General features: G+C 34.0%; 1 protein-coding gene across 1 annotated transcript; it reads left to right on the top strand.

Moving 5' to 3' along the window:
- Positions 1 to 45: 45 nt before the first annotated feature.
- On the top strand, positions 46 to 15,913 carry LOC126827078 (26S proteasome regulatory subunit 7). Its single transcript, XM_050556267.1, has 12 exons — positions 46 to 212; positions 1,195 to 1,232; positions 2,204 to 2,285; positions 2,879 to 2,953; positions 3,543 to 3,699; positions 4,191 to 4,263; positions 5,190 to 5,285; positions 5,487 to 5,651; positions 6,250 to 6,337; positions 7,750 to 7,952; positions 9,096 to 9,192; positions 15,528 to 15,913. Exons 1-12 carry the CDS (start codon positions 143 to 145, stop codon positions 15,683 to 15,685), a joined length of 1,302 nt encoding a protein of 433 aa, XP_050412224.1. The 5' UTR covers positions 46 to 142; the 3' UTR covers positions 15,686 to 15,913.
- The last annotated feature ends 1,051 nt before the right edge of the window (positions 15,914 to 16,964 follow it).

The following is a 16,964-nucleotide window of genomic DNA, read 5'->3' as shown; positions in this document are numbered from 1 at the left end:
GTATTTATGGTTATAAATTTGATAAAGTCTACTTCCTATGCAAAACAAGACACTTCCGGTAGATGACTTGCAAATAGAAATTTGGTACTTTATGATTTTCTCTTACTAAGTTTAGTGAGGATTAGCGAAGTATTTATTTAAGATGCCTGACCATTTAGGAGCAGACCAAAGAAAGGTCAAAGATGAGAAGACAGAAGATAAACCAATACAAGGTATTTTAGAATTTAGGAAATCTTGAGTGACAGTAGACAACTGTCTAGTGTCTGAACCATTAGGCCTACCATATCGTAAATTTTAAACGGATTTCTTCGATTATGAACAAGCCACTTAACTTTGGTTATTATAAACTTACCTGTGTGTTTGAAATCAACTCCCGTTCAATAAAATCCATTGCACAACTAAATATCCCAACGAATAAATGATACATATTAATATAATGAAGAACTATTTCGATTTCTGCACAGACCATGATTGGCATGAAGATGTCGTAGGAGGTCACAGGTGTATTTATTTGAAAGACTACCGGAATTCATTTCAAATATATGATAACGTATGTTACATTGTCTAATGAATAAGTATTTAGATCTTTCCACAGATTACATGAAATACATGGCCACACACAATAAGGTCTGGTTATCATTATTCACCAGAATTTACTTGAAAGCCACTATTACTACTACTCGTCTCAAAAAGCGTGCCACCGTGAACGACGTGACCACGCCACACCAGGGCAGATAGTCTAATTAGCCCCACATTGACTCTATAATTAATGCAAGATTGTATACAGAGATTTTGGATGTGGTGGCCGGGGTGGGTAGGGGGAACGGGAGGCAAAGTCGAGCGTTGGGGGCGCCGAAGACGCAAAGTACTCAACACCAGGGTATAAGATACGTGTACAATTATTGGTAGTATGACTTACCTTAGACAATCTACCAGATGAATAACAGTATATGTATCGCTACTACTATTAATATTAGTTACTGTATTTATTTATGAAATCGATAAAACTGATATTTAATTTATAATTAATATGTCAGTTTTAATTATCTCCGCATTGAATAAGCTTACAAAATATCAGTTTGAATAGGCCGAAAAACTAAATATAAAAATAAATCAATAAAAATAAATTTGTAAAACTACAATATCAATATTGTACAATAAGTACCCTTGATTATTGTTAAATTATATTTTCAGCTCTTGATGAAGGAGATATAGCACTGTTAAAAACTTATGTAAGTTGGATTGGAATTATAGTAGTTTTGTAATCAATTGGTCTATTTTGAGCTTGAACTGGCCTAAATAAAATAGCAATTGTTCATGCATGACAGTTTGTGTACAGTAGCCACTACATGTATGCTTAACAATTTTACTGAAGGTAGGTTACCAGAGTTTTAAGGTGGCAATCTAGCATTTATGTTCCTGCAAAGGTCTTTGAGCGTGTGTAAAAAAGGCTGTTCTGAATTTACTTTGTGTACAAAGGCTGTTCTTTATACTCCATATTTTATAGGCTAATTGAACAGAACTCAATTTTCTTAACATTTGACATCTGACAAGTTTTATGATTGTGTTGTGTGCTGCAAACAGAATAAAATGCTACTGTTCCAATCATATCAATATATGATCTTCGCATTTAAACCAGGGGCTTGGATGGTCGCATGGTTAGCACGTGCGTGCTGTATCATAAGGCCTGTCATTGAGTCAACTGGCGTGGTTTCGAATCCCCGGTTGTACGTGACAAGGAGTAGGTTCGCATGTCCAACCTTGTGCGTTTTCTCTGGGTCCTCCGGTTTCCTCCCACTGCTAAAGACCCCTGCGCGCAAGCGAATTATTGAAATAAAATTAAACTATATGTTAGTCCCGAAATGACCTAGTTTGTGTCGAGGGGACGTTAAACCCCATTTCTCTCTCTTTCACGCATTCAAACCGACTGAAGTGACATATATAATATATCTGATGTCAGCAGGTGCTCTGAATACATACATTTAGATCCTATACAATGTAGAGAACGTGAACCTGAAGTTACGACAAAATGAATATGTTGATTGATTTGGATATATGTACATTTTCCATGCCACAGTATTCTATCAATACAGCATGAAGTGCTTACTGTACAACAGAATACGGTGTCGAAAAATCACACTCTCAATTTTATGTATAATTTTTAAAGTATTATTATGTCATGTATCGGTATCTTATATTGCAGGGTTTGGGACAGTACACAAAATCTATCAAATCATGTGAAGAAGATATACAGAGCATTCTTAAAAGGGTTAATGAATTATCAGGTATGGTAGGATTTCATATTTGATGAAGCAAAAACCTGAAATTAGAATTCATTTCATAGATTAGATTACCTAGTAGTACATCTGAAATGAAATCTCCTAGTTAGTGTATATAATGAGGTAGATTTTTTCCTGTACAGCTAGGACCTACTCTTAATCTTATTTCGAATTCCAACTGTCAAGGGTTCTTTTAAGTGCATACCAACCAGTCTGTATGCTTACACAGGATATCAGTTTTTCATCCCATCTGAACGACTAGATCCTGGCTATATCAAGGCTATGTATAGGTTAAAAGAAACTACTCTGACTTACATACATGTATGCATGTGCTGTGTGCCTGCCATTTTATCACTTGGGAACTCTTCTTTATTTGAGCGTGAACATTTGCTGTAGTAAGTTAAATTTTTAATAGAGTGTGGTTCTCTAGTGGTACAACTTCTACATTTTGAGTTTCAGTTTGGTCAGAAATTAAAATCAAAACTAAAAGTAAATAAAATACATTTTATTTGAAGTTAGGTCCTGTTTCTTGGAGTAAAAGAGGGAAGGTAATTTAATAGATATATTGGACTAAAAATGTTAGTATTTATATATAACAGGTATTAAAGAATCGGATACAGGATTAGCACCACCAGCATTATGGGATTTAGCTGCTGATAAACAAACTTTACAAAGTAAGTTCAAGAGCAAGCCTTCAGAATATTTTATAGTGGAAAGTGATTGAACATTTAAATTGTAGCCAAATGGTGACAAGATAGCATACAATGTATTTTATAAATATTATTTGACTAGTTGTAATGGAGAATATTGTATTCTGGTTAGAAAGCTACACCTGAGACTTAACAAACTCATATAAGTTATATACTGATTGATAAGTTTACACTTTTTGTCAGTTGTTATTCCATAAAACTGAAGTTTCAGTTTTTAGTATAGTTCTGCTAAGATTAAGAATCTTCTTTTTAATCACACTACCCCAAATGAAATTAAGGGAGGGGTATTGAAATGATCTCTATCTGCCCTTCAGTGTTTTTTTTCCCGGATCACTTCTAATATATTTATTGAACTCTGTGCACACATCAATCTGTTTGTTAATTATAAATTTCTCAGATTAAATCATTTTTGTTTTTCCATCCATGGCATCACAATTGACTGAGTCTTGTTGGAATTATTTTTTTTTAAATCAATTGATATTACGTAATAGTTGTACATACATTTTATTTAATGATTGTTAACACTTGCTTTATTCATGTATTTATATTTTAGATGAACAGCCATTACAAGTAGCAAGATGTACAAAGATAATCAATGCTGATACAGATGATCCTAAATATATTATAAATGTAAAACAGTTTGCTAAGTTTGTGGTAGATTTGGGTGATCAGGTAGCTCCTACTGATATAGAAGAAGGCATGAGAGTTGGGTAAGTAGGATATCTAGGATACAGTTGTGGCTCTATCTGCTAAGTTCCCTGTAATCATTAAGAAAAGGCATTACCATTTTGTTCCAAGAAAATATATGTAGGCCATATATAAGCTACAATATGACAATAAAACGTTTAATTGTAGAATTAAATGAAAAAAGCAGAAATGTAGGTTAGATAATATGTTGATGTGGTTATAAATCAAATATATTTGAAATTCTCAAGGTCAGATGGTAGTGTGGAATTAGTAGAAACTATTGTAAAATTTACATTACGATATTTTGGTGGGTTCAAGATATTTTCACTGTGTAGAAGGTGCATGTTTTTAAACTCTGTTCTCCATTTATTTTGGCCTGTTTCCCCTTTAATTAAATATATATATTTTGTTATTTCATATTAAGAATAACCTGGTTAGTTAGGATTTCAGAAATACCAGTCTATAAAACTGGTAGAAATGTATATATATTAAGATATTTATTTTATTTTAATAGAGTTGATAGAAATAAATACCAGATTCATATACCATTACCACCTAAAATAGATCCATCTGTTACTATGATGCAGGTAATCAAATAATTTAACATATATTTTAGTCAATAAAACTGGTTGATTCTTTGTGAAATAGAAAGATATTTTGTGGAATATTGTGATAATTTTTCAAAGATATACTAACTTTATATAGCCATGTGAGGTTGAAGGAATTTTAATCAGTATAAATAAGTCTCTGGATGACCATAGTTATAGTCCTATGTGATTGTTGTAATTATACCTCATAGGCCTACAAGGTAAATTGGATATTTCTTCACATTTTGGTGTTTGCTTTGAATACGTAAACAGACATTTATCAAGGATAATTTGTGAAATCTGGAACTGCTCCTTTAAATTATCTACAGTAGTTTGGATCAACTGGCTGCCTCACTAATCAAGAGATCTTGGGTTTGTTGGCCAAGATAGTTCCACAGGACTTTTACAGCCTGATTTTCCCTCAAGTTTCCCCCCCCCCCACCTCCCCATCCAATCAAATAAACGGCTATCCTTGACAAGCCCTCCGTCCTGCACCACTGACAACGGGAAACCCGCGACCTCCAGGTCAACAATCCAGCATCTTACTCACTGAGCCATCTTGGGGGGTTGGATGGTTAGCGTGCGCGCGCTGTATCATAAAGTCTGTCATTGAGTCGACTGGCGTGGTTTCGAATCCCCGGTTGTACGTGGCAAGGAGTAGGATCGCCTGTCCAACCTCGTGGGTTTTCTCCGGGTCCTCCGGTTTCCTCCCACTGCTAAAGACCCCTCACGCAAGCGAATTATGTAAATAAAATTAAACCATATGTTAGTCCAGAAATGACCTAGTTTGTGTTGAGTGGACGTTAAACCCCATTTCTCTCTCTCTCTCTCTGAGCCACCTTGGCTCCCCTGTAACACTTATGAATATCAGGGTTTTAGTTTGATTAATCCTTCTAACAGTTAAATATGTATTTTATTGTATAAAGGTAGAAGAAAAACCGGATGTAACATACAGTGATGTTGGTGGTTGTAAAGAACAGATAGATAAATTACGAGAAGTTGTAGAAGTACCTTTATTACATGTAAGATTATTATCTACAGTGCCTGTTTAGATTATCATACTTATTTATTTTGATGCACGATTTTTATTTTTAATTAAACTCTTTGCACAGTAATTTATAGTTGTAAACAGATTAAGAAGAAAACATTATAATAAATAAACCCATAATAAATAAATTTCCTCAGTAATATATCCCGTTAATGATTTTATGTATGTATTTCAGCCGGAGAAGTTTGTGAATTTAGGTATTGAACCACCTAAAGGTGTTTTATTATTTGGACCCCCTGGTACAGGAAAGACATTATGTGCTAGAGCTGTAGCTAATAGAACAGATGCCTGTTTTATTCGTGTTATAGGATCAGAATTAGTACAGAAATATGTGGGAGAGGTAAATATATATATGACCCAGTTTGACCCCCACTGCTAAAAATACAATCTAGTAATCTCATAGTAATCTAGTTAAAGAAATCTTTTAGATCTCCAGGAATCTTACTGGATCCGTTAATTTGTATCTATTGGTTATTTCTATGCTTTATTATTAAGTGATCACAATATGAATTATCCACAATTCAATTTATTCAGTAGCAGGTAAACAAATTAAATTAATCTGAAATGAATTGGGTTTAATATTTACTTTTCTGCACCAGCCAGGCTATTGAAGCAGTGTGTTAGGCTGGTTAACATTCCATTCAAATAACAAGATGATTTTTCATTGCCAGGCCCTCTATCCACTAAAAAGTTGAAACCAGGCCAGGAAATCTGCAAAACTTGGGACTAACACAGGAATTGTAATCAGGGCCCTCCTGTTTCATGAACTAACGCTATTCTCATGGCACCCTTTGGATTAAGCAATAAGTAGAATCCATGTTTTAGACATGACAATAATAATGAATAAAACAAGTGTATAAAGAGGAAACACTATACCAGGCAAGAACTTTATTGATTCAAATATAATTCAACACTCGTTTATACTTGGTGTGTTACAGGGTGCTAGAATGGTCAGAGAATTGTTTGAAATGGCAAGAGCCAAGAAAGCCTGTATCATATTTTTTGATGAAATTGATGCTATTGGCGGTAAGTACGAACTTAACTCTTGCAAACTTAAATTTACCAAAAGTAGCAATGGTAGAGATGGAAATAATTTTGTTTATGACTTTTTACAAACATCACAATTTAAGGTTCTAAATTTATTTCATAATCTGTTGACAGGAATCTGTTTTGAATTAGTTGACATATTTATTAATTCTATTTTACCGTGACAAAAGATTGCCTCTGTTACTATAATAAGCTAAATAAGCTAAAGTTCAGTTACAAGTAGGAAAGAATTCTTGACCCTGTAAATGGGCTACAACCAGGAACATAGGTTTTTTAGTTCTAATGTGAATACTACTGCTTCTATCTCCCATCCCCATCGTATATAATTTTATTTATTTCTTTCCGATTACTAGTTCGCATCCACGGAAGCTTTTTAAAATTTCCGGATAGTTAGTTTCCGTTTGTCCACTGGCATTTATTAATAATAGTTTCCAATTGTCCAGTGCCATTTATCAGTAACATTTATTATGGTTGCGTACATGACAATTGTTCAAATTTCAACTAGAAATGTTTATTGCAGTTAGGTCCCTTTTTATCTGGACCAAATAGCAATCATTTTTATACGCCCACATTTTCATGTGGACGTATATTGTCGTCGCCCCTGTCCGTCCGTCCGTCCACAATTGTTTGTGAACAGTCTACAGGTCACAATTTTTATCCGATTTCAATGAAACTTGAAATATAGGTTTATCACCCTAAGATCTTGGTTCCTTTCGATATTGGCATCTATCGGAGTGTAACTTCATGGATTATGGCCCCTGATTGTACGAAAAAGCACGTTTTTGGCTTGTGAACACTGTAGAGGTCACAATTTTTATCCGATTTTGTTGAAACTTGAAATGTAAGTTTATAACCCAAAGATCTTGGTTCCTTTCGATATTTGCGCATATCGGACCGTAACTTCCTGAATTATGGCCCCTGATTGTACGTAAAAACGCGTTTTTTGGCTTGTGGACCCCATAGAGGTCATAATTTTTATCCGATTTAAAAAAACGTATTATTATATCACCGTTAAACCCTAAGGACGGTTGAGTTCGAATTTCGTGAAAATCGGCCCAAAACTGACAGACAAAATGGCCGCCGTTCGTTCTCAAATTGCGTAAAAATATGGTATATCAAGGTTTTGGACCCTATAGAGGTCACAATTTTTATCCGATTTTGTTGAAACTTGAAATGTAAGTTTATAACTGAAAGATCTTGGTTCCTTTTGATATTTGCGCATATCGAATTGTAATTTCCTGAATTATGGCCCTTGATTGTAGGAAAAATCACTTTCGTTTTAGCTTGTTTTCTATCCATCTCTCGAAAATGTGGGCGTATCCTGCCTGGCAGCCGCTGGTTGTTACTTCTATAACAAATTCTTCATCCTGTTCTCTAATGTGTTATTGTAGGTGCGAGGTTTGATGATGGAGCCGGTGGTGACAATGAGGTACAGAGAACCATGTTAGAACTTATTAATCAATTAGATGGTTTTGATCCCCGTGGTAATATCAAGGTACTCATGGCAACAAACAGACCAGATACTCTAGATCCAGCACTTATGAGACCTGGTCGTCTCGATAGAAAAATAGAATTTGGTTTACCAGATTTAGAGGTTAGTAATATGTTCAAAATATCTGAATGTCGTACTGAATGAGTTGTAGATGTATACAAATGTACAAATTATCAGTGCATTTTAGGTCCTACAAACAATTCTCTCCCATTTGTCATAGATGTAGCCATAATCATAAAGAGGTATTATTCATTTACTGAGTGTTTTAACCATAATGTTTCATAATTCAAAATTTGTGCCTATCAAAATGGCGGGGTAGGTTGGCCAAATGGTTAACACGCACATGCTGTATCATACGGTCTGTCATTGAGTCAATTGGCGGGGTTTCGATTTCCTGGTTGTACGTGACAAGGAGTAGGGTCGCCTGTCCAACCACTTGGGTTTTCTCCAGGTCCACCGGTTTCCTCCCACTGCTAAAGACCCCTACGGGCAAGCGAATGATTAAAATAAAATTGAACCATGTGTTATTCCCGAAGAGACCTATTTTGTGTCGAGTGGACGTTAAACCCCATTTCTCTTTCTAGCTTATCAAAATGTGCTCAAAGGGAGATAAGTCCAATTTGTTTTAAAATATGTGTGTCTATTTACTGTGATAAAGGTTTTGAGATGATTATTATTACAACAAAAATTATTAATTAATATAAAATTTGATATTTAAAGGAGCTAAATCGCTAACATTTGGGACCTAGAACTTGACAAAAGTGGATTGCAACGCATATTATACTGTAGTATGAATGTATATAAACTGATTTACATTCAATGGTTTCCGTTTTTACTCCAATTTCAAATCAGTTAAATAAGCCAGCAGTCTCAAGCGAGTGCAAATTTCTAGCGTCTGGTTATTCCTGTCTACATACGCCGTTTGATTTGGTGCAATGTGTCTAGCCTCGTCCCTCGAGTCTCTCGATACAACTGGGGCTGAAGCGCATTAGGGTACACGATTCGTGTACCTATGGTAAAATATTTATTTTGTCTTAAATATTGGATATCAAAAGCCCATCTTTTTCCGTTAAGATCACAACATGAATGTTGATTTAATTTGAGAAATAAATCGTGTTTTCAATGTTGAAGATTTTGGATGATATTGAGTTAGAGACTTAGCTACTTTAAAATAAAGATAACATGTTGTTGAAATCATTTATTATTTTTCTTTAGTGATTATATGAATATGGTCTTTGTCTTCAGGGAAGATCTCACATCTTCAAGATCCATGCTCGATCTATGAGTGTAGAAAAAGATATTCGTTATGAACTGATGGCCAGATTATGTCCTAATAGTACAGGTAATTCACTGTTTTAATTTATAGATCAAAATTAAAGTTAAACAGGCATTATCCTAGAGTTAAATCTGCCGATTGTACGTCTTTCAACTTAAGGCCTCAACTTAAATATTATCTAAATGATTAGTTAGACATTAGTTAACTTACCAAGACCATAATCTACTCTGGATGCCATCGATGCCTGCAATATTTAGTGGATTCAAATACATTTTCTGGTAGATGCATTTACCATAAAAGTGGATAATCAAGACTATGTTTATTAGCGTAACAATGGTAGTAATGGTGATCAAGGCTAGCCTATAATAATTTTATCGCTAATATCTAGGCTCAGAGTGAAGTAATTTGGCTGAAATTTTCAGTATATTCTCTTTTCATTATCTATTTTTGTAACTATTATAGTGAGAACTAACAGCTCTTATCTTACCTAATGTCGCTTTAATATGAGGAAAAATAAAATGTAGTTTAGTCCCAGTCATATGGTTGATAAATTTGAGATATTTTTCTCCAATTCATCTTGGATAATAATATATTGATAATTGATGATCTTCATATTTTTTTTACATGCCTATATTTAATTATTTTCACATAGCACATATTCAAAGTACAATACAAGCAGACTCCTCGAAAATAATTTTGGATTTTTTATATGCCCACTTAATGTAGATGTAATTTATCCCCACCGTCTGAACCAGTGCTCACTCTGGGTTTCATTTTTTTTCGCCAATTTTTTAATTTAAATTATTAGCCATATATTTTCTCTTCCAAAATAAAGAACAAATATCTATTAGATTTTTTCAGTATTTTTTTTACATAAGTACCGGTACATACAATATACATATGACAATTGATATTGCAGAAGCCCTTTTTTTTAAAGCTTTTTCAACATCTGGGTTAACCACTTTTCCAATACTTAATAACATTAAAGGAGCTAAATCGCTAACATTTGGGACCTAGAAATTTACAAAAGTGGGTCGCAACGCATATAATACTGTAATATGAATGAATATAAACTGATTTACATTCAATGGTTTCCGTTTTTACTCCAATTTCAAATCAGTTATGTTCGGCGAAATAAGCCAGCAGTCTCAAGCGAGTTCAAATTTCTAGCATCTGGTTATTCCAGTCTACATACGCTGTTTGATTTGGTGCAATGTGTCTAGCCTCGTCCCTTGAGTCTCTTGATACAACTGGGGCTGAAGCACATTATGGTACACGATTCGTGTACCAATGGTAAAATGTTTATTTTGTCTTAAATATTGGATATCAAAAGCCCATCTTTTTCCGGTAAGATCACAACATCAATGTTGACTTCCAGAATTTGTTGTGCTTGTTCTTTTAGTCATAAGGAGGAACCCTATCAAAATTCACAGTTATGCATCGATTTTACCATATATTATTGCCACTGTCGCCAAAACCTTATGAAAGCTCTACACAAAAGAGTAGTGCACTATTATTAGGCAAATTTATTGACCGTGTCATCTAGGGGATACTCCAGGATTGAATTCTCTCAATTCCAAAAATAGTGACAATCAAGTGAAAACTCGGATTTCAGGCTACAGCGCAAGTGTCGGCTACATAAAAAATTCACAGTTAACCATGACTGCTGAAATATATTCTTTGTTTTTAATTATGTCACGATTCTATTCACACCACCTCAAGAGTGACATCACTGAATTCCACGTTACTCGATTGCAATTCTGTCCATTCAGGATGTTCCAGGCTGACAATTGAGCTTTCCCCAAGTCATTGTACACTTTCCTGATCTAATTCATAAAGCTGCTGTTGGCCGTATGTTTGTCTGTCAAATTTATGGTTTTACTGATCAGTGAGGATTACTAAAGTGAATGTGCCTCGCAATTTTGATTACAGATGTAGAATTTTACTTGTAGAAAGATTTGTATCTAACAAACCAAATTAACACACGGTACAATTTTATGGATACACAATTACTGTGTTTAATACTAAGCGACATTTTGACGAGGATACTCTCGTCTTTATCAAGCAAATGATACAGAATTTAGACAAATATACACAGAATATGCAACTTAAATAAGAATCAAATACAATTAAAACTTAACCACAACTAAACCAACACAGCAGAAACTCTTACAGGCAATAAAAGGGGGGAAATCCTATTATTTATGAAGACCAATGTATTAATACTATTAATAGGAAACCAATTAAACCTCAGCTATATAGATAAACAATAATGTCAAGAGAATGTGGTGGGTGAGGGCAGTAGCGGATTATCAGTGAGGCTGCAGCCTCAGGCCCAAAGATTTTGTAAAAAAAATTTTTTTAGACTTGTCTGATACGATTAAAAACGCATAGACAATGAATGTTAGGGGGTGGGGTTTAGGCCCAACGGAAATCAACATAGGCCCTGACCCGAAATTAATCAGGCCCACGCCATTTTAAATAGGCCCTATTTAAAAACTAAATAGGCCCTCCAGCAACTGCCGCCTCAGGCCTTGGTGGAGCTTAATCCGCCACTGTGTGGGGGCAGGGATATGAGTGAGTCACTTGTTAATTCTCTGGTCACTTCTAAATCTAAATTAATTCACTTTTAGTTGGTTAACCTTTAAAGCTTATAGATAAATTACAAAAAGTACATAATACTGCAGCTTGACTTGTTACTTTAACGAAGAAATGTGACCACTTAATTCCTGTTTTATATAATTTACACTGGTTACCTGTTAAATATCGATTTGATTTTAAGATGTTATTACTTACTTTTAAATGTTTAAATAATTTAGCTCCTGTTTACCTCTCAGATCTGGGGGGTTGGATGGCTGAATGGTTAGCGTGCGCGCGCTGTTTCATAAAATCTGTCATTGAGTCGACTGGCGTGGTTTCGAATTCCTGGTTGTATGTGACAAGGATTAGGGTCGCCTGTCCAACCTCGTGGGTTTTCTCCGGGTCCTCCAGTTTCCTCCCACTGCTAAAGCGAATTATTGAAATAAAATTAAACCATATGTTAGTCCCGAAATGACCTAGTTTGTGTCGAGTGGACATTAAACCCTATTTCTCTCTCTCTCCTCTCAGATCTTTTAGAACTTTATACACCTAGCCGAACATTACATACATCAGATAAACTACGTTTAAAGCCCAAAACTGTTCAACTAGTCTCTTATGATCAGCGCTCTTTTAGTTATCAAGCACCTGTTTTATGGAATAATGTACCATTTAGTTTAAGATGTTGTACATCTCTATATTCTTTTAAAAAACAACTTAAAACACATTTATTTAATCAGGCTTTTAACTGACTTCGTAAAGTGCCCCTGAACATGTTATATGAAAGGGCGCACTATAAATATGTTGTAATAATAATAAAGAGTGATCGCTGATGCAAGGGATAACGTAAATATATTGTTTGTCTAAGGCTGAGGTTTAATTGGTTTCCTATTAATAGTGTTAATACATTGATCTTCGTAAATAATAGGATTTCCCCCCTCTACTGTTCACATATTTGAACCATTTGCTTGATAAAGACGAGAGTATCCTTCTCGAAACTTTGCTTAGTATTAAACTCAGTAACTGTGTATCCATAAAATTGTACCTTGTGTTAATATGTTCAATTACTAAATGCCAATCAAAGAAGAAACCAATTTAACACATTCAGTTTAATTTTTCTCTATTTGCCCTTGTAATAAGCAAACAGGATCTACAGTCTATGATATTATTACACTAGTAGTATACATAATATGTAATAAGACTGTTTGTCAGGAAACCACTTACATTTAATATTCATGTACAATAAGAAATTATATACATATATAGAATAGCCATACAAGGAAGTAACCTTGTCATTTAATAGACATCCCTAATTAGGGTTTCACACTATTGTTTTTGTTCGGATTATTATTTGATGTCTTCGGTTTTACTGGGAAAGTGGGTTTGACTTAAATTTTAAAGCTATTTCCAACGTTCTGCGACAATGCGAAATGTCCGAAATCACCGAAGTTGTCGTTTTTCGATATTTTGCCGTAATGTTATCAATAATTGTCGGATTGTAATATTTGATACATTTTGACATAGCCAGAGACAAGGCACATAGCTAAGGTTCTTTGGATTTTTTATTTTCGACGAATCTTAGGAGATTATAGGCGCCAAATTTTGAAAATTTAAATTTTTACAAAAAACTTTTTTATTAATGAATATTTTTATGTGGTATTTTACTTAGGGTTAAAGAGTCATCTGATTTGACCAAAAATGGCATCATTTTTTGCCACCGTATTTTTCCTTGGCCCCCATTGGCTAATTCAGTTTTTCAGTCCTGGATTAATTATTTATTGTTCGATTTGAATAAAACAAAGTTCATATGCTCCGTGGTCCAAAATGTCATTTTTTTTGGTACCAGTACATTTTCCTTTCAATAACAGAAGTGACGTAAATTTAGCAAAAACTGCAAATTTGACAGTTCTGTACCACTTTTTGAAAGCAAATATTATTTTTTTCAAATCTGGTATGACTGAAAGGGTGTGCCCTGTTAAGGCGCAAAAATCATCGCGCTCAGTTTTTTTAATTTTTATTTCGTTTTCAGATCATTTCGATTTAAAGGTGAAAAAAGGTGAAAAAATGAGCTATTGAAAACCCATTCAGGCTTTTCATATTTTAATATATTTTTTCGAAACTTTCATAAACTAGTAGCAATAATCCATACGAAGAGAATGTATGTGAAAATTAGTTTGTAATATGAGCAGTTGCCGAGAAATGGGCAATTTTGCATGAGTCACCCTTTACGCTAGTTTGCCTGTAAAAGAGTCAATTATTATTCGATTTTCATAAAAGTGACACCATTTGATGCGTAATGTCAATTTTAACAAGGTCAAACCAATTTAACATTTCCAATGTCACCGGAAATGACGTAATTTGGGCAAAAATTTTATTTATAGCCTTCAAAACCAGTATTTTATTCAAATGAGTCGTATTTGTTATTTGTTTAAAATTTTGATATTTGGTCCCAATCAACCAATAGAACGATCATATAGGTATCACCAAATGGTTTCTAACTCGTTCAGTTGCGGAGAAATAGACGATTTTCAACAGGTAACTTTTCAAGGTTTTTGGTCCATAAAAGTGTCAATTATTATTCGATTTTCATAAAATTTTCACCGTGTGATACCTAATGCCTTTTACGATTTCATACAAGTAATTTAACACTTTTACTGTTACCGGAAATAACGTCATTGTGGCAAAAACTGTATTTTAGCCTTCAAAACAGATATTTTATTCAAATGAGTCTAATTTGTAATGTTTTTAAAATTATGATATTTGATTCCAATCAACAAATAGATTGAACCCATACGATCATACAGATACCAAAAAATGGTTTCTAACTTGTACGGTTGCAGAGAAATAGACGATTTTCTACAAGTCCCTTTTCAAGGTTGTTGGTCTATAAAAGTGGCAATTATTGTTCGATTTACATAAAATTTTCTCCATGCGATGCCTTATGCCATTTCTGATTTCAGTAAACTAATTTAACATTTTCTTTATCAACGGAAGTAATGTAATTTTGTCAGTATCACTTACATGTAACAAATGTATACAATGAATTGATATTGCTGGATTTGGTTGATTCTGTGTACATCTTATTTGATGTGTGCAATGCTTATATGGAAACCTGTTTAATGGTTTCATCAGTACCGGAAGTGAAATATGTTCAAGGGTAAGGGGGCACCGGTGAAACCCGTCATTACTACCTCGCAGTTCTAGTTCTATTTAGAATTTTATAAACCTTTCAATAGTTGCTCTTTGTATAATTCAACGTATATAACATTAATATACTTGACCTTGATATCAATAAATACAATCCCACCCTTAATGTAAATATTTTAATTGCTAGGAATTTTAATACATATAATTATAATATAGACTATTATTAGATAGCCACAGATCTATGATTCTCTTTTATGATTATTAAAGATACATTATGGGAGATTAGTTAAAGAGCTGACACTTCTCACTATAATAGTCAAACATTTTAATAAAAACTAGATAATGTAAAGGGAATTTGCTGAAAATTTCAGCCAAATTGATCCACTCTGAACAGAAATTTTAGTGATTGAGTTTTCGACCTGGCCTTGATCATCATTCCGTACAATAAAAAAACATAGTCTCGATTATCCATTTCAGTTTAATAGAAAATCTATCTCGTCAGTGATGCAGGACAGATAGTTCAGATAGTACCAAAAACATGTCCGGTGTTCATTAAAAAAAACTCATGCCAGTTTGAATTAGAAAAATAAAAGTGTATATACACGGTCCATGGTTTTATCAATACGATGTACATAGTTTGTTGATTTATTAATTGCTTGATTTATTTTTTTTTTCAGGAGCCGAGATCAGAAGTGTTTGTACAGAAGCTGGTATGTTTGCTATTAGAGCCAGACGAAAAATGGCCACTGAAAAAGATTTCCTGGAAGCTGTTAACAAAGTTATTAAAGCCTATGCCAAATTTAGTTCTACACCTCGATACATGACCTACAATTAAAATATTTTCATTATAATATTTATACAGAAATTTAAATGATGTAAATTTAATTGTTGGTGACGATATCATTATCTTGTTTTTGACATTAGAGAACACAAATTATCGACAATTAGAAGCATGGACAGATAAAATTGTAAGGAGAAAAGAATTTGATTCTGTTTGTAAGTCAACATTAAGAGTTCATTACCTGTACATTGTTTTCATCATAAGTAAACTGTTAACTCATCATTTACATTTGTTGTTGTTAAAACACTTGCAGGAAGTAGGGGAGTGGGCAATTCTATTGGATCATGCCAACTCTTTAAAATCTTTATTTCGATTGAATAGATTTTAAATATGCCTTCCTGCACAGGAACTGTGTGATTTAATGATATATTTGGACTAACAACACATTCAAACTAATTGATCTATCAAAAATTTACCTTATATCCCTTTCAAAACATTTCAGTCTGAAGAAAACTACCCACTAGAATATATTTACAGCTTGTATTTGTGGTTAGTCGATGTCCATTTACCATAAAATATTAGTGCCATTTCTGCACATTCAAACTTCTTAGTCAATTCAAATGCAATACATGCTAAACCATGGTGACCAGGCAGAACGCCTTTATGGGACAAAGTTAGGTCATCTGAAGAATTCTGAATGGATTTCAAAGGGGTAGGATACATCCTTAGGTAATACAGATAAGATGAAAAGAATGGAGCAGGTATAAAGGGCACCAGTGATTTACCGATTGTAGTTGCTTGTATGCATAGGGGTGGGACAGGGTCCCCTTGAATGGTCAACTTCATGTATTCTGGCATTCTCCTAAACTGTTTCGTTTCAACAAAATTTGTTGGACCTGCTGGTTGGGTGATACTTTTTTCTGATTTGTTCGAATTACATAGTCTAAAAGGGTCAGGACAGGTATATCTTGAATGGGAAAATTAAGACACCATTGATTTATATTCCAATTGTTTCTATTCTAAATTGTTTACAATTCTATCTCGAGCTATTAGTAAAAGCATCCTTTAGCGGTCTAGGAATGTGCTCTAAATTGCTCAAATTCTATTTCTCAAACTCAAACCTTGTACGCGGGCATTTATTTGTCATTCTCTAGTATAATCAGAAAATATCGATTTTCTGCGCATTTTGCTGTAGAAATTAATCAAATTCAATTTCCCATTGACAATTCATATTTTGCGACTTCGGCGCGCCATCTTGCAAGCTTCCTAACGATCCAAATGTTTTGACATTCTATAGTCTATAAGCCCAGACATTTTTGGGCTCAACATTCCA

This window comes from Patella vulgata, chromosome 7 (genome assembly GCF_932274485.2).
Source record: "Patella vulgata chromosome 7, xgPatVulg1.2, whole genome shotgun sequence".
NCBI lineage: Eukaryota > Metazoa > Mollusca > Gastropoda > Patellidae > Patella > Patella vulgata.
Note: the sequence above shows the minus strand (reverse complement) of the source record. Positions and strands in the feature narration are given on the sequence as shown.

What these genes read in the sequence shown, in the direction of transcription:
- LOC126827078 (XM_050556267.1), top strand. Translation starts at nt 143, where the DNA reads ATGCCTGACCATTTAGGAGCAGACCAAAGAAAGGTCAAAGATGAGAAG. An exon ending in TGATAAACAAACTTTACAAA is followed by an intron (nt 2,954 to 3,542) that starts GTAAGTTCAAGA and finishes TTTATATTTTAG; the next exon opens with ATGAACAGCCATTACAAGTA. An exon ending in TAGAAGTACCTTTATTACAT is followed by an intron (nt 5,286 to 5,486) that starts GTAAGATTATTA and finishes TATGTATTTCAG; the next exon opens with CCGGAGAAGTTTGTGAATTT.